Source organism: Carcharodon carcharias, chromosome 2, assembly GCF_017639515.1.
Source record: "Carcharodon carcharias isolate sCarCar2 chromosome 2, sCarCar2.pri, whole genome shotgun sequence".
In the NCBI taxonomy this organism is placed as follows: Eukaryota; Metazoa; Chordata; class Chondrichthyes; order Lamniformes; family Lamnidae; genus Carcharodon; species Carcharodon carcharias.
This window is the reverse complement of record NC_054468.1, coordinates 40,722,905-40,749,284: the sequence shown is the minus strand read 5'-3', so window position 1 is coordinate 40,749,284 and position 26,380 is coordinate 40,722,905. Positions and strand designations below refer to the sequence as shown.

At 43.6% G+C, this 26,380-nt stretch overlaps 1 protein-coding gene across 1 annotated transcript in view; it reads right to left on the bottom strand.

Moving 5' to 3' along the window:
- Positions 1 to 13,471: 13,471 nt before the first annotated feature.
- Positions 13,472 to 26,380, bottom strand: part of LOC121271821 (protein FAM131A-like) — a 77,523-nt gene continuing 64,614 nt past the window's right edge. The window contains exons 5-6 of the mRNA XM_041178116.1: positions 18,476 to 18,604; positions 13,472 to 16,069 (exon numbers count right to left, since the gene is read on the bottom strand). Of these exons, the coding sequence (XP_041034050.1) occupies positions 15,570 to 16,069; positions 18,476 to 18,604 (629 nt within the window). The 3' untranslated portion in view covers positions 13,472 to 15,569. The remainder of the gene's footprint in view (positions 16,070 to 18,475; positions 18,605 to 26,380) is intronic.

The window sequence follows — 26,380 nt, the reverse complement described above, 5'->3', positions numbered from 1 at the left end:
CCAGTGTAGTGACAATCAAGTTTTCTCAGTGTACTCTTCTTCAAAAGGAAACTACAGCTCATTTAAAAATGAACATTTCAATATTTAGCCTATAGCAAAATCCTAACACGGATACTGCATTCTGCTTTGCTGTGAGAAATCAGAGTTGCAATATTCTATTTTTCACCAGAAGGGGGCTCTGTTGCTAATACAGTGCAACCAAGATATGGATCTGGAAGCTCGTCCACATAATAAAAATAATTCAAATTCCCTAGTGAAACCAATTAAGGCAAATTTATCTTTTTTTTGTTTTGTCTACATTTCTATTTTATTTGTAATGATAATTATTACTTTTTTGGTTATGTTTAATTATGGTGTTAAATAAGTTAGATACGTTAAAAATGAGTTATTTACAGTGATTTTCTAATTAAACAAGTTCCACTGAACTGTCATCTTAAAAAGGTAAGATTTAGCAGGGATAAACAATGATGAAATAATAACAAAAAAGGCGTTGCCATGGAGAATGCACCAGTGAGGACTGACAATTAACTGCCAAGCATTGTTTGAAATTTAAACCAGGCAGCTTGACCCTGATTGGTAAAGGCATTACCCAGAGGAATGAGTCAGCGAATTGCTGTCACTTAAATTTGGCAGTTAGCTGTCAGTCACTATCATTGGTGCATCCTCCACGGCAAAGCCTCTACCAATCAGAGTCCACTTGCGAATCAATTACAAAAAAATCTAATCACAGTTAGTCCCAAGTAGTCTCATTGTATGCATTTAGTATTATTCTGTATGTATATCTATTAAGAGGACAATATTTTTAAAAGTTGGTAAATGTATTCTCTAGATTTGATTCAAACTCAGGTTCAGCAGTTTAAAAAGCAGTTGACTTGCATATCAAATGAATTCAAAAACTGCAAATGATTTAAAAACAAATGCTGCAAATACACAGGAGGCCCATTCAGATGTTACCCTTCATTGGGACTACCAGGCCTGATGAAGTGTCTACACCTAAAACATTAACCTAGGTTGTTTTTTCTTTCAAAAGCTGACAGGCCTAGACTATATTTAAAACATTTCCTGAATTACGTCCCACTCAGTGTTATCTTTTAGTTTAGAATAATTATATCTGTACCATTATTATAAACTTATATCACCCAGAAGGCCATAGTGATGGTAGCAGTGTGATTGTACGTGGTGATCTATCATATAACTGTATCCATGAAAAATGTTATCAAAATGTCACAGGCAATTTTAGATGCTGCTATAGTAGATTTTATTCCTCTGCGCACAGCTTCAAATTTTATAATACCTCCATAGGTCTTTGGCAAAGTTGCTGTCACATCAATAAGACAATAATTGCACAAATCTTTCAAACACTGTGTACCAGCATGATGCTATTAAGAACACTGATTTAACTTCAGACAATGAATTAAACAACAGCATAACCCACAGAGACAAATCAGAACTTGGCAAATCATTTATACCCTGTTATGATTTAAAATAAGACTGTGTGATAACACTCTGTCTAATTAGATTGTTCCAAATCAACATATTTTTAAATTCTTTACACCCACATCTCACAGGGAAGCTTTTACTCTGGCCAATCTACTGTTGTGCATTGCACCTAAATGTATAAAAATGTGCTTTATTTATTTTTTGAATCATAGAATTCTAGAATTTTACAGCATGCAAGGAGGCCATTGGACCAATTGTGTCCATGCTGGCCAACAGCAACTAACCGAATCCCACCTTTCAGCTCTTGGTCCATAGCCTTGTAGGTTACAGCATTTCAAATGCATTTCTAAGTATTTTTTAAATGTTAATGACAGGTTCTGCCTCTACCACCATTTCAAGCAGAGTTCCAGATCCCCACCAATCTCTGGATGAAAAAACTTCCCCTCAAATCGCCTCTAATCTTCCTACCTGTTACCCTAAATCTATGTCCCCAGCAATAGACCCCTCAGCTAAGTGGAATATGGTGCTCTCTATCTAGACCCTTCATAATCTCAAAAAACTTCAATTAGGTTTCCTGTCAGCCTCCATTGTTCCAAAGAAGAAAACCCCAGCCTATCCAATCTTTCCTCATAATTAAAATTCTTCAGTCCATACAAATTCCCTGTAAATCTCCTCTTTACCCTCTCTAGTACAATCATATCCTTTTTATGGTGCAGTGACCAGAACTGCATGTAGTAATCCAATTGTTGCCTAACTAGTATTTTCAACAGTTCCAGCATGACCTTCTAGATCTTATATTCTATGCCTTGGCTAATAAAGGCAAGTATCCCGTATTGCTCTTGACCACCTTAACTATCTGTCCGCTCATCTTCATGGATGTGTGAATACTCCAAGGTCCTTCTGTTCAGATACACTTCTCAGTGTCCTACCATTTGTTGTGTATTCCTTTGCTTTGTTACCCTTTCCCAAATGCATTACCTCACACTTTTCTGGACTCAACTCCATTTGCTACTGTTCCACCCACCTGACTAGTCCATTGATAACTTCTTGCAGAATATAGCCTTTTTCTTTATGAACAACCACACGGCCAATTTTTATATCATATGCAAACTTCTTAACCATACTTGCTACGTTAAATTCCAAGTCATTCTTATATACCAAAAAAAACAAGGGATGTAGTAATGAGCCCTGCGGAACCCCACTGGAAAAGCATTTTAGTCACAAAAACACCAATCAACCATTCTTACCCTTTGCTTCCTTGCTCAATCATTTTGGATCCAACTTGCCTCTTTGCCTTAGATCCTATGGGCTTTAACTTATGTGTCCAGTCTGCCATGTGGAAACTTATCAAAAGCCTCGTTGAAATCCTACATCAAATGCACTGTCTCATTGACTCTCCATGTTACCTCCTCAAAAAAATTTAATCATGTTAGTCAGACATAACCTTCCCTTAACATATCTGTACTGCCTTTGATTAATCGGTGTCACTCTAAGTGAATGTTTATCCTGTCCCTTAGAAAAGTTTCCAATAATTTTCTCACCACCATGGTTATCCTGACTGGTCTGTGATTACACAGCCTATCCCTTTCTCCCTTTTTAAACAATGATATAATGTTAGCTATCCACCAGTCTTCTGGCACTACACCAGTAGCTAGAGAGGATTGGAAAATGATGGTCAGAGGTTCCATTGTTTCTTCTCTTGCTTCCTTTACAGGCTAGAATACATTTCATCCAGTCCTGGAGATTTATCCATTTTCAAAGATGTTAAACCCGTTAATACTTCCTCTTTTGCTCTGTCAGTTTCATCTAATATTTCATCCTGATTAAACATCTGTAATTGTCTCTCTCCCTTGTGACAACAGACACAAAGTATTCATTAGGAACCACACTAATGTCTTCCATCTCCACACAGGTATGGCCTGTAATTGGCCCCATGCTTTCTATAGATACCTTCTCGCTATTTATGTATTTATAAAAAATCCAAGGGTTTTCCTTGATTTTGTTTGCCAACATTTTTCCTGCCCTTTCTTTGCTTTCCTAGTTTCCTTTTTAATTTGACCTTACACTTACACAAGGCTTTCTGCAGTATTGAGCCCTCAGTATCTGTCATAAGCTTCCATTTATTTTTTTCTCTCCTTTAGGCCCCTCAACATTCAGGCAGTTCCGGATTTGTTAATCCCACCCTTTTGCAGGGACCTTCTTTGCTCCGAAAGCTCGTTATCTCCTCCTTGAATGCCTCCTGCTGATCTGGCACGGATTTACCTTCAAGTGCCTAAGTCCAGTTTAGATATAAACACATTTTTTCCCAATTGTGAAGTTTTATCAATGCAAGTCTAACATTGTACTTTTCCATAACTACTGTAAGTCTAACCATATTATAATCATTTCCACCAAAGTGCTCCCCAGCGGATACCTCTTCCACTTGCCCAGTTTCATTCCCTAAAACTAAGTCCAGAACCATTTCTTTTCTCAGGCTTGCTACGTACCAGCTAAAAAAAAAAGTTCTCTTGAATGCATTTTATGAATTCTGCTCCCTCTGTGGCTTGTACACGTTGGGCGGAATTTTCCGTGCCCGTTGGCCTCGGGCATCATGGCGGGTGTGAGTGGACAATATGGCAGGAAGGCCAAAAATCAGTTTGATGGCGTCGTGAAACCAGTTTGCAATCGTCCTCTCCACCCATCAATAGTGGGCCACATTTCCCACCATCACATGTCAGGAACTTTATTTTAATACATCGGCATATCGTTATAAATCCCGCTCACCGGAATCATCCCCCCACATCAAATTTGCCGTGCACAACAGCAGGAAAACACGCCGGTGCAGAACACATCTTGGCAAGTGTGACGTGCAGAAGTCGGGACTTACCACCAGGGCCTTGCTCACATGGCGGACACCCGAGGAGCAGGAGATGCTGGAGCCCGACAGCAGTGTCCCTGGAGGAACACGTGCATCGTATACTGGGTGAGTTCCCATAGACATGGCTCCGCCGCGAAGCAGCTCACAGAAGGTCACTGTTGAGAGGTTGCTTCAAGACGTCAGTGTCTTGACCATGGTCTGCTACAAATGATTGTCTAGGGGGTGGAGAGGAAAGTGTAGGTTTGACTGGGAGAAGAAGGTGTACAGGGGGATGGGAGGGAAAGGAGCACCATAGAGGTTGGGGGTGGGGGGGGGAACAATGATGTTGGGAGTGAGAGTTTGGGGGGGTGAGGTTGGGAGGGGGGAGTACAAGGGGAGGAGGGTGTAATGGGGGAGAATATGGCAACTGGGGAGGTAGGTGTAAGGGGAGTGAAGTTGTAAGAGAAGGAGTTCGGAGGGGGGAAGGACTTCGGTGGAGGAAGGAGTTTGCAGTGGGTCAGGAGTCCAGGGGCAGGAGGGAATTTAAAGGGGGGAAGGAGTCCAGGGGGAGGAAGGAGTCCCAGGGGATGGAGGAGTGAGAATGGAGGAAGGACTAAGGGAGGATGCCCAGGTGAACATGCAAAGGAGGTGTCAGTGGAGTTGATGACTGCCTCCTGGGGAGCAAACAGTGGGTGGGGATGGAAGGAGGGAATGATGAGAACGAGAGAGGGCAGAATGAGCTGGTAGGTGAGGGCGCATTGGTAGTGGTAGAAGGGATGAGGGTGGTTGGTGGGGACTCAGAGGCAGACATGGACCCTGGAGGTGAGAAGGAGGAGGATGTAGATGGGGGTGGGATTCTTGAGAAGGTAGGGAACATGCACATTCACCTGGACATCCTGGAAAGAAAATAGTTCTGGCTGGTAGGTGACAATGGGGAAATGGAAGGTGATGCTGGGGGTGGGGGGTCAACAGTGATGGGGAAAAGGGCATGGGTGACTCAGGGAGGGGAAAGGACGGGGGAGCTGAAGACAAACTTTACCAGCACCATGCTTCTAAAATCAAAAGTGACAGGAACCTTGTGTTGGGCGGGAACAGATGCTGCATGGGAGTGTAGTCAGTGGGTGGGCGGAGATGCAGGTTGGCTCATATGGACAACTGAAAGCGAGCACCAGCAACAGCATTGAAAATGTTTGGGACATTGAGATAAGTGTGGTGGAGGAAGGATCCACATGTGTGAGATAGTGATTGCACGAGGCTCCGGAAGGCCCTGCCACACACACACTTCTCCCCCAGAATCACTCATGGGCCGGCTACGTGCAGCTGAACTGCTAGTGAGGTGGGTGCAGGGGGAGGACTCATGCAGTCTGTCAATGAAGCTGAAGGACAACATTACACATTATTCAGTGAAAGTGAACTTTCAGGTTATAAAGTAACAAAATGTGTTCAGGTGTGCAATCACGTGATCAGAAATTCTTAATTTTTATGTGCCTAACACTTCTAGGTGCTGCACTGACATCCACAGCAGGTGTAGAGACAGCCTTTGCAATGGTTGGCCTTGTTGCCTCATGACCTCGGCGTGCATCCTCTGGAGAGCTGAGGCTTTGAAGGCCCTGGCTTGCTTTGGGTGTCCTCCTGTGGGCCAGCTGCTCCCTCTGCAGTGATAGAGGATAAGGTTGAGGAGGTCACAGGCAAAGGAGACTCGGAGGAGGAAGACAGCCTCTGAGATCCCTGAATGGACCCAGGAGTGTCCAGCTGCTGCTCCCCCTCCCTTCAGTTGCCTGAGGGCCTGGCCTGACTCCTTGAGGGGAAGGAGCACCTGGAGGGATGTTGAGGTGCCCTGTTTCCTCCTCTTGTTGCCACTGCAGGAAGTCACCCATGGCTACCATTATGGAGTGCAGGTCTGCACGCATCTCTGTGTTCTGATGGACTAAAGTCTCCATGGTGCCTGCCATTCTTCCCATGGAGACCTCCATATGCGCAAATGTGGGCACCACTTCATCAGAGAGCAGCCGGACGCACTCCTCCAACTCGCATGCTACTCTGTTGATCTGCATAATGTTCCCCGCCTTCTGCTGACTCTCCATGTTGAGTTGGAAGGCCAAATCCAGAGCTCGTCACCTGATTCAGACCTCACAGATGCCTCTTCTCCAGTAGTCCTCTGGGTGCTGGGGAGTTCAGCTGAACCTGCCTCTTGCTGCTGCCATCACGTGTCCGTGCGATGACTGCCAGATTGTGAACTGGAGCCTGCTCTTGATCAAGGTCCCACCCTGAGGTATGTGGCTCTGTGCTGGTGCAGGGTGTGGGTAAGCGCTGTGACAGATCTTCCAGGCTGTTTACTTCCATGGAGGAGGTGTCCACTTGGCTGGAGGTGAGGACGTGGATGGAGTTGAGGGACTGGCTGACTGATGGTGTCGGTCACTTGGCAGAGCTCCCTGTGAACCAAAGTAGAAATAATTGGTACATGGCAGTAGAGTGAAAAGCAGGAGAGAGAGCACTCACAGTTGCATTGAGAGAGGAATGATGTGGTGCAGGATCCTCATGTGGGTGTTCACCACTGACCTCACCATCAACACTGGGACTGTCCACGTCCTCACCAGTCACCCCTGGTCTAGCACCTCTCCCTACTGATGTGAGCAGGCTTCTTCTGCATGAAAATAGGTGGAGAAAGTGTGAACAGAACACATGTCACTGTGTGGAATGTTTGTGTGGTGAACAGAGCCATGGACAGGATGAGGACGCGAGATTCGAGAGGATATGAGGCTGATGGAGATGTGAGAGTTAGTGGTGTTGTCCCTTGTGATGTGAGGTCCCTGTGGATGTCTGAAGGGTTTGAGAGTGTGAGAGTTGAGAGTGATGAGAAGAGTGACTTACCCTGCACTGGGTGGCTGTCCTCTTTTGCAGGGCCTTCAGGCTGACCACTGCTACCACCGCCTCCCATGCTGGATTGGTGACACTACTTACTGGCCTTTACCCAGAGTGGGGGAAGAGGACTTTGCAGCAGGCTCCACCACATCCAGTAGGCACTCAAGGGAGGCATCGCTAAATCTGGCAGCAGCACATTTCCTTCCTTTGACAGCCATCAGTTCCCAGCAGCGTCCTATCCCTTGAAGAGTGCTCTGTCTTTGCAGGGGCAGCCTTTAAATATGGCGCCTGGTTTACTGAAGGCCTCAGGTGATGGTGAGGCGGGCGAATGAAAGAACTTCCTTCCAGCAATCCAGCATTTTTCCCAGGAATTCATGGTTAATGAGGTGGGATTGGGATGATGCAGCGTGAAAAGCCGCCATTACAGCCAGCGGGTAAAATGTCCTTTTTCCTGCCCACTACCGCACTTAGTGCAAATCTGGGATGATTCCACCCATTGTATTTTCAGTGTTTACATAATGGAATAAAGTAACTTGACTCTTTATTTCACCTGTTTTATTTTCTTCTAACTTCCCCATTCTCTAATCTATAAGATTTCAAACTGTTGAGTGAGAACTCTCTGTATGCAGCTGATGCTCTCTGCACAGACTTTTTTTTTACATAGGGCAGTTAGAGTTGCAATTTGACAAGAGCTAAAGAATGTAAACAGGTTCTTGCCTGGTTGAAACCCTCCTGGCAATTATTCATCTCAGCTGCAGTAAAATCACCAAGAAAAGATATTCAACTACTGGGAATCCAGCCTTCAGGAGATAAATACAATAACATTTGCAGGTGCTACATTTGTCTTATGTAACTGTCAGAATATCAAGTCAGGAGTGTGATGGAATACTCTCGACTTACCTGGATGAGTGCAGCTCCCACAACAATCAAGAAGCTTGATACTGTCCAGGACAAAGCAGCCCACTTGATTGGCACCACATCCACAAATATTCACTCCCTCCTCCACCAGCGCACAGTAGCAGCAGTGCGTACCATCTACAAGATGCACTGCAGGAATTCGCCAAGGCTCCTTTGACAGCACCTTCCAAACCCATGATCACTACCATCTGGAAGGACAAAGGCAGCAGATAGATGGGAACACCACCACCTCCAAGTCACTCACCATCCTGACTTGGAAATATTTCGCTGTTCCTTCACTGTTGCTGGGTCAAAATCCTAGAACTCTCTCCCTAACAGCACAGTGGGTGTACCTACACCACAGGGACTGCAGCTGATCAAGAAGGCAGCTCACCACCACCTTCTCAAGGGCAACTAGGGATGGGTAACAAATGCTGGCCGAGCTAGCGAAGCCCACATCCCATGAATGAATAAAAAAATAAACATCTGATGTAACGTTCAGGAATGCCTCCAACTTGGGTTGGCAACACAAATCCAACCTCAAAATGATACAAAATACCAAGAGATAACCAAGGGAATTTACACATAGGATTGGATTTTATGTTTCTCCATGAGGTAAGGGAGGCAGAACGGAAATTGAGGGGGTGTGCTCACTGCCCCCATGCCCCACCATCTCTGCATGTCCAGTAAAGTGTTGGGTGGCCAATGAGTGGCCGCCTGGCTAGGGGGAGGCCAGTTATTTGTGCATAGGAAGTTACTTCCTTAGTTTCCCCTTGCTCCCTTTCAACTTGCTGTTATTGTCAAGGTCAGTTTTTCATGCCTGTTTTTAAATTCCACAATATGGTCAGCTCTTGTGACTTTGCTTTAATATACAAAATAATATGGTGATGAATTTTTGCCGCAGCTACATTCACAGTGGAATATAAATCAAACCTTGGTGTGATGTTATGTATTCACTTGTGGGCCCTGAGGATCGGCACTGTAGGCCGGGTGTCGTGTGGCAGAGGGGTAATGTCGCTGTCATGGCTCAAATTGTAAAGGCTCCCTGTTCTCAGAATCAGTCTTTATAAGTCACTGAAGGCACAAAAATTAGTATTGTCATAAAAATCATACAGGCACTGCCACCTTCCCCAGCAGAATCTATTGGTACATTCAACCACAGTCCTGGTGGCAGGTGTTCTCTACTGCCCTTGTACCCCCTTGTTTTAACTGGCCTAAAAGACTCCAAACTATTTTGCTTCCAAAACCCAAATAATGCAGCAAGCACCAAAAAATTGCAGATGATTAGATTGTTAGCAAGCTTAATAGCCTGTTAACTAAAGATTTCAAAATGGCAGGTGGGCTGCCGATTTTGGCACCTACCCACCACCTGTATTAGCGGAAATTGGCACAATGGCATCAGGTTGCCAACTCAATGTCATCACGCCGAATTTTTCGTCGGCACGGAAGGGGCATTGCACCTGATTTGAGAATGTAAAATCCAGCCCATTATTTAATTAAAATAACTAATAATGTAGTTACAGTGAAGATGCCGTACTTTATGCAAGCAGAATTGTTGTGAATTTAACCATGTGTCAATTACTACACTTCAAAAGTAACTGTGAAGTGTTGCAAGATGTTTTGATTGAAAAGGCATGATATAAATGGAAATATCAAAATAGTAGAGCTCCTCTGGTGTCAGAGGCTGTACACTTTTTATTATCCATGTCTTTGTTACCTATAGACTTGATGAGTTCAACACACTTCTGGCGGGTCTCCCACATTTTACTATGCAGAAACTTAAGGTCATCCAAAAGTCTTCTGCCCATGTCTTAACTCGCACCATCCCATTCACCTATCATTCCTGTACCTGTTGAGCTACATTGAACCCGGTGAAGCAACATTTCAATTTAAAAATTTTCATCCTTGTTTTCAAATTCCTCCATGGTCCCCGTCTCCTCATCTCTCTAATATCCTCCAGCTCCACAACCATCCGAGAAATTCCACATTCCTCTAATTCTTAACTCTGGAGCATCCCTGTTTTTAATCACTCTGTTTGGTGGCCATGCCATCAGGTGCTTCAACCCCAAGCCCTGGAATTCCCACCCTAAACCTCTCCACCTCTCTACATTGTTTTCGTCCTTCAAGACCCAGCTTAAAATCTGCCTCTTTGACCAAGCTTTTGGTTATCTGGCCTAATATCCCCTTACATGGCTCTGTGTCATTCTTTGTTTTATAATGCTCCTGCAAAGTGCCTTTTGACATGTTATTACATTAATATGATCTTGAGAGAGACCAGTAACTTTTAAGAAGAAATTCAAACTCCCAGTTATTAACTGAAAGAAATCACATCACAAGGGTGCATGTTTTGAAAAAACACTTTTACTGCACAAGAATTAAATAAAGCAAGTACGACTGTATTAATTTCACCCTTTACTCCCACTCTCTGCTTTCCATTTTGAAGCCAGCCAGCAATTCATTCTCCCACTTGTCCCTTGACTCCATGTTCTCTGACTTATTCATTAGTCTATTCTGGTACATCAATCAAAGACCTTTTGAAAATGCAGATAAATTACACCTACTGTATTACCATTGTCTACTCTCAAAAATATTTTAAGGTGAGTATAATAATCTATTCACTAAGGCACAGAAGAGAAATGTTGAAACTTATTCAAAACAAGGGCATTAGGTATTATGTGTGTGGATGTAAGTCTCAAGGTTCTAGTTGATTTGTAATATGGAGCTGGTGGAGATTAACAAAGAGGCCGCCGGAGAAGTCAAAATCTCTGAATGGATTAAGACTGGCGTCAGTGGGAAAGCAGTAAAGGCAGAGGTTAATGATGCTCCAGAGATAGTTGAAAGCAGTTTTGCAATTGACTGATTTAGCTAGAATAATGGCTCACCCTGGTCCTAATGCCAGATAGACAATTGGTAGCATAGAAATGGTCTTGGAACTGATGGAGAAAGTGAGGATATAGAAATGTGCTTTCAGAGAGCCAGCTCAGACTTGATGGGTTGAATGGCCTCCTTCTGCACTGTAAAGATTCTATGACTGGTATACATATCAAAACTAAATCTGTGCTTCCAGATGATGTTGACCAAAGGATAGCAAAAAAAGTCGGAACCAAGGACAGAGCTGATCATGTGTGCACAGGTGGAGGCATCATTGGAGGAGATGTAATTGTAAAAGTAAAGGAGACATTTACTTTAAAACAATCTCTTTCTAGTGCATTTTCTAGGAACAAATCATCATTACTTATCCAAGAAGCCTGTTCCCTCAGCTCTAGAATTACAATTAATGTGCATCAGTGTGAAAACAGAAAGATCCTGCTGTTGGGGGTTTTATGATGATACCACACTGCAAGTGATCATGTATTCCATAAGGTACAATACCATGTACAATTCCTATTCACTGCCTGTAATCAGTTTAAAAAAGCACTATTATTTTAAAATGAATGTATGTATTTTGTAGATTCAGCTTTTTTTCTGAACTTCCAAAATACTTTTGACTCTATCTTATCAATAGTGATTTATCTTATATGCTGGAGATTGTTATCTAAATAATCTTCTGAAAATCCACAGCTACTACATTCCCTTTATTTACTTTTTCAATAAGTCTAAAAACATGATGCAAATGTAAAACCATAAGACCATCTGAAGTTTGCTATTGTGAGATTTGAACTCTTGATGATTTCTGCGATTAACATCAGAATCGATAAGTAGCTACTAACATTTACTTTTTTTTTATGAAGTTACATTGTTTTATAGTTTGCCATTGTGAGATTTGAACTCTTGATCTTGGGATTACAAACCCAGTAACATAACCACTTGGCTATTTAGGCCAAGCCTAAGATTACCTGAAAATGCACTTGCCTATTCAATAACACAAATATCCTCTTAGCCCAATTAGTCTCATCTGTCAATGGTTATTCTCAAAACCAGGCATGCTGGCAAGAGTCTACATCTATATTAGGTAATTTACTCATCATACCACAAATGTTTTGTTTGAGCCAGCATTAATGCACCAAAAGAATTCCATTGTAGTTTGTTGGAAGTGCAAGGCAGTTAACATTCTTAATGTGTAAAAAGGCAGCTGTCTGGAATAAGGATCAGTTCCTTCTCTTTTTATTGGCTTGTGTTCTTTAAGCCTAAAGTTGGTGGAAAGGGCCTGAGGTAAACATAATTGGTTGGGAGCAGAGATTGGGTGTTGATGCTAATGTGAAAATGAATATGTTCTTGCTGCTAGGACTGCAAAAATCAAGTGAAAAAATAGGGTTTTTTTTTGTTTCAGGTCAGTAAATGTTTTGGATGTTCAAGTGTTTACCTTCCATCCTTTGCCAATCTAGCAAAGCTCTGTTTCTGAATAGCCACATCCTTTTAATAGTTGAAATATACCAATGAGTGCCACTGAAGTTAATTTGATGGCTTTCCATTAATTAGGTAATATGATTAATAGTCCACAAAATTAGTGAAGTGGTTTTCAGCTTTTCTGTAATCAAATGCTTGAGGTAGATCTAGTAATTCAGTGAATGGCTTAAATTTAAGAAGTAAGCAATTAAGAGAGACAAACATCAAGTTAAATCTCATCACACACTTGAGATTAAATACCTTTTTATAGCAGAAATTTATCATTTCCTAGCTTGAGCCCCCTTTGCAATTTACTGTAGCTAAACTAACTAAAGAAATACGATGGGAGTTTCCAAGTAACTCATCTTATAAGTTTGAAATATTTTTTTTGAATGTACTGACTGAAACAAGTTTTCTTGTGTATTGAAGAAAGGAAGGCATATATCCAATCATTCACTTAGACAGGTTTTGCTTCTGAAACTAAAAGTGGTTCTGTGGCCCATTCTACATACTGTTCATAGTGTCTCTCTTCTGACAATAAAATTGCTTCATTATACTGCATAAAAATTCTATTAAAATAAGAGAGGAGGGGTGGCATGGCAGTGACATTTATTGCAAATTCTCTACTAGCTACTGTTTAAATAGTTTCAATTGGACCAGTCCTTGTAAATAACTTCTCCCCCCCCAGTTCAATGCATAGGTGAGAACAAGTATGCATTCACCAAAACTTTGTGCATGTAGATTTTGTTTATTGAGCTTTTCATTCCATTCTTTTCTGCTCCTTTTTGAAGAAAAAGAAACTAATCTCAGAGGTCAGTATTAACATCATATTTCATATACTAACAGAATTACTCCCACAACCTTATTTAATGAGGCTTTTTCACAAGAAGAGGAAGTATTTCTCACTAAATCTTGCTGTTTCCAATGCAGTGATAGCAATTGCACCATTGACAATATTTGTGCAAAGGAAGTTATAGTAATCTCAATTTCAAGTTTAAAGAATGTTTGCTTTTAATTCTACATAACTGGAAGGCTCAAGAAGGTCAACATCTATCAAAAGTTGAAAGAACCAAGAAGAAAAGTCCACAAGCTGTTTGAAGCAAACAAAGAAACATTACTGATAGTTTATTTGGAATTCTTGATTGTTGCTATAACAAAGAAAATGATAGACAAAAGAAAACACAAGTTATATCCACATACTACATTTACAATATTACAAAATAGATGAGTGCAAGTAGATTTCGTAGGAACATTCACAGTGGCATCTTCCATTGAACTGGGAATTTTTAAAACCTTCAGTGCTACAAAACTTTTGCAGAATTTGTAATCGAGAAATCTGCAACCTCTGCTAATGCCTATGTGTAAAATAATTTGGAGTGCTTTGCTCAGCAAGGCTTCTTAAAACCACAGTTGTAGCAAAATAGCCCTGCACTTAAGCAAAAAGAAAGACGATCCACTTTCACCACTCTACAATTCTGTTAGCAAAAAGTATAACAAAGACTAGCAATTACTTAGTTGCAGACTCAAGTACATCCAAAACAATCAGGCAATATGATCAAATGTCTACAACCAAAGTGTGATGGATCTCGCAGCTTTTCCAATTATTGGGCTTGATTTCCTGATTTTGGTCTGTAACAATCATTTCTTAGTTTGTATATTTGTTTTACGAGGAGAAAAACACATTGTATCATTCCTGAAATGCTGTTCAAGCAGGTCCCTCCAGTATTCTGGGGGTGTTTGGGTGGGGGGATGTGAGGGCATTGAATATTTATGCTGTACAATTGGAGGCCACATCAAGCCCTGAAACATTTTAGTAGGCTTTCAAGGTGGATGGTGTTTCTTGGGAAAATTAAGAACATTTACAAACCATATCCAGCATCTAACTACAAATGAAAAGCCAGTCCTAGTAAAACAAGACTGTTGCCTATGAGGTGTAGCAAAGTCATGATTGAGGGCAATGTGAAGCAAATGAGCTGCTGATAATTTTTCAGTAAAACAGCCACTGCCAAAAAACATTGCATGGGGGAATTTTCTTTCCATTGCCAGTCCATTATCATGTCAAGAAAACAGCAAAAAATGAAACTGTAGGCAGAGAATTGTCATCAACTAAAATCTTCCTCTCGTGTGAGTGCACGATCTGAAGCACCATGTTAGAAAATAATAATAGCCCGGCGTACTATAAGAGTGTACCTTTCTGAATAAAATTTGAAAGAAAAAGATTTCACCTTATACTGTCATCATTAAATTGTCCATTAAGGTTGTCAAATTGATGTGCTACCAGACAGAACTTATTTTTGATTTTGTTGAGTTTTTAAAATTTCTCTTTTGAATGTGCCTCATCAATCTGTATTTCAAGTACTCACACGTGCTTTTTATTTGAGTGGGAGTCTTCCCGTGTTGTTTTAAATCAATGTTGGTTAAAACACTTGCAGTTTAAACAATGTGACAATGAAAGTCAGAAATACCACAGTATTCTTTGTTTGTAGACTATATCACACAGTGATAACAAAGAAATATCCTATAGCAACAGCACTGAAGCCCCGTGCAATCCAATTTACAGCAATACCTCACAAGATGCAGACACAAATACAAAAATATAAAATTTGAACCATAATGCACTTTTGCTTTACTGCATCAGTGGAAACTATTTTATCCAAAATTAGAGGATCCAACTGTGGGAATTTAAAAGATTTAGACACTTGCATGTTTTTCATCAGACCATTGAAAATTAATTATTCATCAGACTATAATATGTTGAATGGTATAAAAGTAGTAGGTTAAAAGCAAATACCTCTTATGTGAAATATTTTTAAAAAGACATAAGTTGTCTGTTTTTAAGAACATTCCAGCAGCTGCTTTATCTTGTACGAAGATTATAATTTGGCCATTTTAGCACAAGACATAGCCATGCCATTGTGACTGGAGAATGCTTTCCAGCATGAAAAATAACGTAGCATATAATTTAAAGATCAGTACGAAAGATTCTCAAAGCTTGAGCTACATACCGTGCTAAGAACATTTCAGCAAACAGTTCCTTTCGGCACTTCGTAGCATGCAAACCTGTGAAGTGCTGAACCTTTGCATCAAACCTCAGGCAATTATCTGTGCAAAGGTTACTTTTATAGTCTTTTACAAAATACAGACCGATTGTTTGAACGCCTCAAGACCAGTATCAAAGGGAGAAATGCATGCCAGGGTCACAAAGGATTCATTGATCTTCAGCATCATCCTCTTCCAGAGATACTACACCTGAGGAAGCAACGTCTGATACTTTTCTACGTCCGTCATACTCGCCATCCTCCTCCTTAGAAATGGTTTTGTAATCTTGACATGACAAGTCATCTTCTTCCGGAGTAAAACAAGATTCAGCATAAGACACAGAGTAAGAGGAGTCCTCACATATAAGGTTCCTAAAGGCACATTCAGTGTTGCTATTCGGTTGCAGCTGAGAGATCACATCCCGATGACCAGTCATTTCCCTGATCTGACCAAAGAGTTTTGCAGCTAATTCAGTGGGAGACCCCAACTCCATTTTAAGCAAAGGGTGGTCTTCCAGGCTGCACAGACTGGAACATAGGGTCTCTGGCGAGACAGTTTGGGAGGAATCACTTTCCTGCTCACATGATGCCTGTCTCACTGTAAGTTTGCACAAATGGCTATGCAGCATGTCTCTCGAATAATTCACTTGAGGGTACTGTCCTGCTGCATCTGAAACAATAAGATAATTGCAGTTCAAAAATACAGTGGTTCAGTTATAGCCTTGTTATAATAATATATTGATTATTGGCACTGTTTTGTGAAATCAATAGTCCTTCACAGCACATAGAGATTCGTTGCATTCATGTACAGCATGTGATAATGTGCACAAATGATAAACTCTGAGTAGGACGCACAATACATTAATTTCGAGAAGTTTCTAGAGCAACTTATGTACTTTTGAATTAAATTTGTATCCTTTTCCATCAAAGCTGTTCCCCCAAGGAGCCTCACTGTCTATTGGACAGAATATTTAGTGCCACCAATCCTTGTTTAATTGTTAAAGGGTACATTTCTCTAAGGTGTAACAGGTAAAATTAAAAATATTATTTTCAGCTTCCCAAGATATCAATGGAGACATTCCATATGGACTACATGGGCTAAAGACTGGTGGAGATTATTAGTAACAAGCAATTCATTAGTCTGTCTCAACAATCATAAAATAAAAACACAAGAAATAGGAGCAGCAGTAGACCATATGACCCATTGAGCCTGCTGTACTATTCAATATGATCATAGGTGATTTTGGGCTTCAGCTCCTCTTTCCCACCCACTGCCCTTATCCCATGACTCCTTCAGAGACTAAAAATCTGTCTACCCCAGCCTTAAATGTATTCCGCAATGGAGCATCCACAACCCTCTGGATTAGAGAATTCCAAAGATTCACAACTCTTGAAGTGAAGTAATTTCTCCTCATCTCATCCTAAATGATTTTCTCCATATCCTGAGGCTGTTCTCCCGTGTTCGAGATTCCCCAACCAGCGGAAGTCTTGCCTTAAAGCAATTAACACTGATCCTAGTGTTAAATTGCTGCGGGGCAGCCGTCAGAATAGGTCCCCCCTGACATTCAGAATGTAAAATCCAGCCATACAAGTCCCCAATCACTTTCGATGGGAGATCAGATAGACTTAAAAATGATGGGGAGGCAACACTCCTGACTCTCAACTCAACTGCCAATTCAGTTCTGCTAACAAGTCAGCAGAGGGTGGCGGGGGGGTTGGTTGAAAAATCCAGTCTGATATGGCAGTGATGATGCAACTAGCTTCAAACCCCCAGGTAAAGTCAGGAAACCTGTCTAGGGTCCTGCTCTAGATATCTGAAAATGATCATCTACTGGGAGTGCTTATATCTCGACACCAGACGAGGTCAAGAATGACCCTGGTTGCAATGTCTTCCACAACTAGATAGCCTACCTACAATTGTTGTCGAGGATCACACATGAATAACAGTCACTTGTGGAAGATACAGTGACAACCAGCCATCTAACATCAGCCCATCAAGATAGGAAGGGGGGAAATATTGGAGGAAGATTTAAAAAGTAATTGTATGATGACTTGGGCCAGAACCTTTGGGTCGGTGAGCAGAGGCAGGCCTGTTCACCGACGTGTAAAATGACGCACGGTGATGTCAGGCGTGCGTGCCAATGTCACCGTGCGTCATTCAGGTTTTCAGTTCGGCAGCTGCGCACCCGCCAAACTGTCAAAGGCCCATTAAGGCCATTTAAATACCAATTAAAATAATTAACTGAGCTCCCCATCCAATCTTAAGGTTGGTGGGCAGGCGAAGAGCTCAGGCAGCCTTCGCAGTTATCATGAAACCTCATCCATGGGCGGGATGAGGTTTCATGAAGGTTTTTAAACTTCAATAAAAATTTTTAATAAAATTCATAGACATGTCCCAGTTCATGTGGGGATATGTCTTAAAATAATGTTTTTTCCTTTTATTTAAATTTTGGAAAATCATATAATCTCCCTGAGGCAGCTCCGTGCCTCAGGGAGTTTCCTGCACTCTTTTGCACACATGCATGAGAGAGTGCAGGCCCCTACTCAGCTTACTCCCCCCCACCCCTGCACAGGGAGCACTAAGCGCTTCTGGGTGCACGTCACGCTGGGTGGGCCTTAATTGGCCCGCCCATGTAAAATGGCGGTGCACAGCTGATCGCGGGCAGCAATCGGCTACGTGCCTGCCTGCCTGCACCTGCTCCTGCCCAACGCCACCCCCCGCCAAATGAAGTTACTAAATAGCAGTAAGAGTGAATGTTCCTTGAGTTTCAGAGCTGCAATGATATGGAGGAAAAAAGACCAGGAGAAACAAACAGATCAATAAACATTTGTCATAAGGGTATAGATGCTGTCACTCACAAGCTTGTTTTGAATTGTAATAATAATATAATTGTTACCATGCTTTTCTTGCTGCATTTATGCTTAAATGGACATAAAGTCATGTATGCAAGGAGACCCAAGGAAACACAGGAACAGTGCAAACAATAGATTACTTCTATAGCAGCACCACTGTTTTTGTAGTGATAAACACTACAACAATATCAGAACAAAATCGCTTAGAAAGGGTCACCATTACCAGCTGGCAGTGTGCTGTCACTAGTTGATACAAAATCTTCATCATAGGAGTCATCATTCGAATCATCACCATCAACAGATGACCATGCTTTAAGCTTAGCCTCTGCAATTTCAAATTGTTCTGCCACACCTGGAATACAAATACTTCATTTGAAATCATTCTGTGAACAGAGATTAGTAAATTAATATAGAGCAAAAATTGCTACCTGTACCCAAATGGGCCTTAGATATGCCTGACTTTTGTGGAGTACGTGAACATACCTTGTTCCAGTCCAACTGAGGCCCCCTCTCCAACTCTTTCTTTTGATACATTGAAGACTGTATCAGTGCTGCTTCCTGCTCTTACCTGGAACTGGAAAAATCATCAATTTTGCTTCCAATTTCCGCCCTTCTCTCACCTTCACATGGTCCATCTCCAACAGTACCCTTCCTCAACTTCTCTGTCTCCATTTCTGGATAGACTGCCTACTAACATTCATTTTCAGGCCACCAACTCCCACAGCTATCTCAACTACACACTCCTCACACCCTGCTTCCTGTAAGGACTCCATTCCATTCTCCCAATTTCTCTGTCTCCATTGCATCTGTTCTGATCATGCTACCTTCCACAACGACACTTCCAACAAGTCTTCCTTTTTCCTCAACCGAGGACTCCCCCACCCCACATTGTAGTTGACAGGGCCCTCAACCTTGTCCGGCCTATTTCACATGCCTCTGTTCTCACCCTTTCTCCTCCCTCTCAGAACCACAATAGCGTTCCCCTAGTCCTCACTTACCACTCTACCAGCCTCCACATTCAAAAGATCATCCTTCACCATTTCCATTACCTATGCTCAGTCCACTAGCATGATCCTGATCTTCTAATTGCTTGCCGTTTAATTCACCACCCTGCTCTCACACTCATACTTCTGTCCTCAGCCTGCTGCAATGTTCCAGGGAAATTCAACACAAGCTTGAGGAACAGTACCTCATCTTCCAATTAGATACTTCACAGCCTTCTGGAATCAACATTGAGTTAAACAAATTCAGACCATGAACTGTGTCCCCCATTTAGGATTTCTTTTCTTGCCATGTTGCAGTCTGTGTCTTGTTTTCATGTTTTTTGCTTTCAGACAAAGCTGATGTTTATTCTGCATTATCATCTCCTCTTGACCAATGCTTTGTTTCTTTACCACTCCTTTTATTATCAACTATTATCACTCCTTTTGCCTTTTGTTCCATGATATCTTTGTCATTTAATCTCTCTCATCCTCTATCCTACCCCAGACCTTCCCTTTTTTTTCTACCTTCCCCTCCTTCGACAGCATAAAACCCATCACATTTCCACCTCCCTTCAGTTCTGAAGAGTCATCTGACTCAAAACATTAACTCTGTTTCTCTCTCCACAGATGCTGCCAGACCTTCCAGCACTTTCTGTTTTTATATAGACCAAAAAATACTTCTGTGTGCTACCAACTCAGAGTTCAGATAACCTGCAAAACCATACAATATTCATCACTGGATTCCAACTCATTCCTCAATATTACTATAATACCTGAATGTAGAGGGGGCCAATTGAAATAGTTATATTTCTGTTAGCATCTCGGTAGCAATGTGATGTCAGAGACCAGTTGTAACTTGGCAACAAAAGCTCCAAATGCAGTTACTAAGATGTATTTTGTTAATTGAAACTTTACACTAATAAGTGCTACGGATGGAAAACATCACAGTAGTGTGAGAAGGCAAGTATCTCCACTCTCATTTATAATCCATTCGCATGATGCTATCAAGTTTATTTACACATTTTTATTTGTAGAATATATACTGAAGTGAATTTGACACTGATCTTATATCCATGCAAATTCCAGAAATAAATTCCATTTTTCAGTTTTGAGCTTATTGGGGGATGGGTCATCTCTTTTAAGCTATTAGTCAGCTCTTGATTTTAATAGGTTGGCCTGTATGTGAATAGAATTATAAAGACAACTTCCATTTTATCACTCATAGATTAAGGTCAACACCCTGTGATTTATAATCCAGTAGTTACAGCACACAACTATTTAGAATTTCTAGCACAACTACACTTAATGGGTCCAACCTTAACTGTTGTCTAAATTGATGGTTTGGAATACATAACAGACTCGCACCTCATTAAATCTATGTCAGAATTTGTGAGCTGGCATAATTACTTCCCAAAGTAGCTTGAGTACCTACGTCATCACTTCCTGAATGGCAATAATGTAGCATAAAAATGATTGGCAGTGAGGATTTTACCCATGGCACCTAGAGCTAGAACAGAAAATGGCACTAAACCTGGCAAGTAAAACGCTGAATGTGTAAAGCACTAAAACTCTGCGTTGGTTCTGAATTATTTGAATGCATTTATATTGTTTAAAAAAATAGAAAGCACATACAGATCTTTACTTTTAAAACTAACTTAAAAATTAAACAGATAATTAAAAATTTATCATACCAGATTAATACTTAAGAAGAAAAGGAGAAACCGTTGTTACAAGGGGACTATATCTACTGGAGCCAAAAAGGCTAAAAGGAAATCTAACAGCGGTTCAACTTCACCTCCACAATTGGTGCCCTTGTCCCCAGTAAAACCCTTACTCTCTCCCATTCTGGTCATTCCCCATGGTATGGCCCCCATTTTCACTCCCTCAATTCTGAAGGGTACATATTTGGTTTAGCCATCCATCACCAGATCTGGCTAGAACACATCAAAAGAGGAAAGAAGTGAGTTTTATAAGGCTTCACATCAAAAGGGCTTTAATCAAATCCTGTATTCTGTTATAAAGTGCAATTTATCGACATTAATTGCAGTATGTTCATAAAGCTGCAAGGCATTATGTATATGATATTCAGTCAAAAGGAAAAAATAATTGGCATTTAGGGATTTCTCTGAACAGTTGCTAGGCACTATCCCTCGTCTTCACTGTTTAATAATCATTTAACACAAGTCTTCCCAATAAACTTGATTTCTGAACTGGCAGCACTATGTAGAGTTAGTAAGAAGAACAAATGTTGAGTGTTGATGAACAGACTGTCTTTAAATACAAAAGTAAACTGTTAATCAGGCCACTAAATTAACTGCATAACAAGGAACAGAATTCTATTAATTTGTGATGGTACAATAAAACAAATTTTAAAACATTATAGCACAAAAGTAGGTTATAATGAAATAGAATATGCCTGTTCTATAGTTGCCCTTATGACGATAATAGTTTTGGACTCAAGCACTATAAAAATTTGTTTCACATAATTTGCTTTAACAATGTAGGCTTCAGTTTGAAATCTAGTAAGAACGCTGTGCTCTCATTTGTTGTGTTTTTGAAGGCTGGAATACAAAACTTGTATATTTTTTCTTCTTCCATCTTGAAGGTTCTGATGTCTGCTGGGGTCTGGTTCCAAAGATAACCCCAAAAACTCTGATTGCACTAAGAACTTTATGAGCAGGATTTGCCCGTTGGCATCTAGGGGCGGGTTCCAGCACATATGCGCGTAAAATGATGCGCGGTAATGTCGGGCAAGTGTCCTAACATCACTGCACCCCATCGTAATATTTCATTGGGTGGGTGCGCGATGATGTCCGATGCGCACCCACCATTAATTAACAGGCCATTTAAGGCCCTTGACTCACCAACTGACGCTGATTTTTTGGCACCTGTGCAATGTTCGGGTCGGCGCACGGGCACAACTGGCAGGCGGGTAGGACACATTTGTATAAACCTCATCCACGGGCGGGATCAGAGGGCTCACTGGGGTTGTGAATGTGCACAGTCAAGTATTTATTTTTCAAAGTTACTGAAACTTGCTTGTGTGATCTGCAGTGCTTCAAAACACATACCAGCTGCTTTGTCTGGACTCTAAACCTTCAGGTCAGCACACTGCAGTGAGTAATCTTTTCTGGGCCTGCAGGTTTCAGGAAGCCTTCCCTTAGCCTGGGAATGGGAGCCGAACTGTCCATTGGAGGCAGCTCCTCTGAGGAGGAATGGAGGGCTCGAAGTGAGAGGAGGTCTGGAGTGTACACTCAGCCTCCAGGGGAGCGACCTTTGGGGAGGCCAGGTGCAGGCACAAGGGGCGCAGGGCCAAGAGGTGGACAAGACAGAAGGGGCCGCAGAAGACGCTACTATCCTGCTGCCAGGGTATACAGGCGGCGAATCAGCTACCTCAATATGTCTGAGGTACAGTGCCGAAGGAGGCTCCGACTCTCAAGGGAGACAGTCAACTGTATCTGTTAGATGATTGGGCCTGAGATGTCCTCTAACTGTGTGGGTGGACACACCATGCCAGCGGCTCTAAAGGTCACAGCTGCCCTCAACTTCTATGCCTCTGGCTCCTTCCAGGGCTCGGAGGGTGATCTTTGCGGTGTCTCCCAATCAACTGTCCACACTGGTGTCAAGCAGTTTACAGATGCTCTGTTCAGACGTGCATTGACCTTCATCCACTTCTGCTGGGACCAGGCAAGCCAGACACAGTGAGCCAGAGGCTTTGCAGCCATTGCTGGCTTCCCCTGTGTCCAGGGTGCAATAGACTGTACACATGTGGCCATCAAGGCACCAGCAGGTGAGCCCGGTCCCTTCGTCAACAGGAAGGGCTTTCACTCCATGAACGTGCAGATAGTGTGTGATCACAGGATGCAGATTCTGCAAGTCTGTGCAAAGTACCCAGGCAGCTCCCACGATTCCTACATCCTTAGACACTCCCAAATGCTCTTCAGTGCTCCAGCCTGGCTGGATGGATGGCTGCCGGGTGACAAGGGCTATCCCTTCAGAAGGTGACTCATGACGCCTCTCCACCATCCAAGAACACAAGCTGAGGAGCGCTACAATAGGAGCCACACCTCCACAAGGGCTGTGGTGGAGAGAGGCATCGGTCTTCTCAAGATCCACTTCTTATGCCTGGACCGCTTACGGGGCGTACTCCAGTACCCCACAGGTCGTGTAGCAGTGACAGTGGTAGCATGCTGCGCTCTGCACAATCTTGCGCTGGAAAGGGGGGACGCTGTGGACAATGAAGACATTGATGCAGTGGCTGCGGCTGCACACGATGAGTCCAGCAGTGAGTCTGAGGATGAGCAGGCACAGGGAAATGCTGAGGGGGTAGATGCTGACCCAGGCATACTGCGGGGAGGCAGGGACACCCAGGAGGCTTTAATCCAACGAGCCTTCAGCTAGCACATTACAGATGGACCTCCAGGACCAGTCTTGGCTGCAGGCTCCAAACTATACACCTAAGTGCAAAATCTGCCTGGTTAGGAACAGTCACTAAGGGCCTTGATAATGAAGCTGAATGTCCAACGAAGCCCTCATTACATTTTTGGTAACCATCCACATGCAGAAGAAAAGAGGCACCCTCAACCATGGTGACATATCTGAATTTAATATATCAAGCAAACAAACTTATGCAAATAAAAAGTCAATAGTGTTACAAATCAGAACAAGTCATAAGGGCCTCATCTTGGGCCAACATAAAAGCACCAGTGAAAAACCCGTGATGTGCCTAAAGTGCCTTATGTTTTCATTTTTGGGCACTACATCTTGGTGCTGCCCCAGCACTCGTAGTGGCATCTGAGACAGCCTGCTGACTCGGCTGTCCTGTTGGCCTCAATGACCCTGGCGGTTGTCCTCTGGCGTCTGGAGCCAGTGCTGGCCCCGTCTAGGAGGGAGCTGCCAGTTCCACAGCTGGCATCCCCCAAGTCACCGCAACCTCACCGGATGCTACCGATACTGGGAGAGGAGTGGAAGAGCTACTGCCCTCATCCAGAGCGCCCTGAGAGCTGCCGCAGAGACGCCAGGCAGCTGCTGCGCCGACATGAGGTCGCTTTGGACCTCCCTGCTCACTATGGATGGATGGGCGCCGAGCTGGGAAACTTGATGCCCAGGCCATCTCCCACATAGGCAATGACCATTTGAGGTCAATGCCGATGTGAGGGCTTGCTGGTCTGAGCGCATCCCCAAGAAGCCCTGATTGGTCTCCTGGAGGAGCCTCTCCATGAGAGTCGCCACTCTCTCCATGAGAGTCGCCACTCTCTCCATGGAGGACGCACAGCGCTCGGACATGTGACTCATTGCTTTGGTGACCATCTGCGCAGACTCCTCCACCACAGAGACCAAGCCAAGCAGAGCTTCATGTATCTCCCCCAGATGCTCTCGCACACCCACCACATTTCCTGCAGCTGCTGCGTCACGGACGACTCCAGAGGTACATCATAAGGCACTGACTGAGAATGGGCCTGGTCCACTGCAGTCCTCCAACTGCTGGTGCCATGGGCACTCTGTCTCTGCCAGCTCCTCCGGTGACTGTGAAGTGCCCTCACTGCTGGGACACTAGCTGATGTTTGAATTCCCACTGAGGTGCTAGTATCTGCGCCGATGACTGCCTCACAGAAATAGGGTGACACTGGTGAGATTTCAGGCCCCTCAGGTGTGAGAAGGGGCCTCTGCTCCTCCTCCCGGCCCTGCTCCACTGATGCTGAAAGGAAGAACAAGGACATTGCATCAGTTAACATGGAGACAATGTCAATGTGTATCCCTGTCTCCTCGATCATTATGTGCTCATCCTTCCATAAGCAATGGTCAAGGCATGTTGCAAAATTAAATCAATTAACATTCAGCACTGCTATGGCTGTTGGGAGAACAATGCTGACCCCACTGTTGGGCATAAATACCTGGCCGTGGCACCTCATCCTCACCGATACCAGTGGACCTGGGCGCTTGGCGCCTCTCCAGATCCAGGGCCTCCTGCTCGAAGCGGCTAAAAACGGCAATCTGCACCTGGCTGTCGCCAGTCTTCACCCGCTCTGCCAGGTAATGAACATTCTTCTCTTGAAAATGAGAGACGAGCATTGATTGGTGCAAATTGCACCTGGATTTTCTTCGCGCACGGCCCACCCCAACCAGAGAAGGACATATCAGGGCTCCAGAGCCTCCTCACCCCCCGCTGCTGCTGGGCCAACTCCCCACCCTGGACACATGCTGCCTACATCACATTAGGCACCACATGGTATATCCTTCCTTAGCAAGGAGGTGCAAGCACATGGAGTGCAGAGGGCAGCAGATGGTTTGTTGCCATGCCACCTTGAAGCTCCCCTCCCAGCATGTCATCACCCTGACTCGGACATGTCCTGGAGTTCAAGCATTGAGCCTAGGTGCAGCTCCTCCAGGTTACCCCTACACCAGTCATGTAGGGCTCAGTGTAACATATGCTGCAGGGGCAAAACGCATCTCTTCACCACCCTCTCAGGCTGACCTCAGCATGGCCAATATCTGCTGGTCCACGCAGCAAAGGACATATGCCGTCAATGACTCAATGCAGTCACTACACTCAGACTTGGGGGGTGGGGGGGGCATAGCAAGGGGATAAGCCTACCTGCTGGGTTAAATGCCCAATGCTAACATGGTCTTCACCCTTCCTGAGCGCAACAGGTCGTTGAAGCACTTGCGACACCGGATCCAGGTGCACCACACCACGTCATGGGAGCTCACCACCTCCACCATCTCCTCCCAGGCACGTTTGGTCATGTTGGGGAGCTTCCTCCTCCCGTCCTGGAGAACCAACACCTCCCACCGTGTTGCCAACTCCTTGAGGAGCGAAGCAAGGCAGTCACCCGAAAAACAAGGGGCACACCTCCAGCGTGGCCGACCCCAATGGCCTACCCTCCGGTCCGGCCTGCCCCGGTGGCCTACCCCCCGGCCCGGCCTGCCCCGAAGGACTACCCTCCGACCCGGCCTGCCCCGAAGGGCTACCCTCCGACCCGGCCTGCCCCGAAGGGCTACCCTCCGGCCCGGCCTGCCCCGAAGGGCTACCCTCCGACCCGACCTGCCCCGAAGGGCTACCCTCCGGCCCGGCCTGCCCCGAAGGGCTACCCTCCAGACTTGCATGAACTTCTTTGCCCCTCCGCACATCCCTTTGCCCAGCC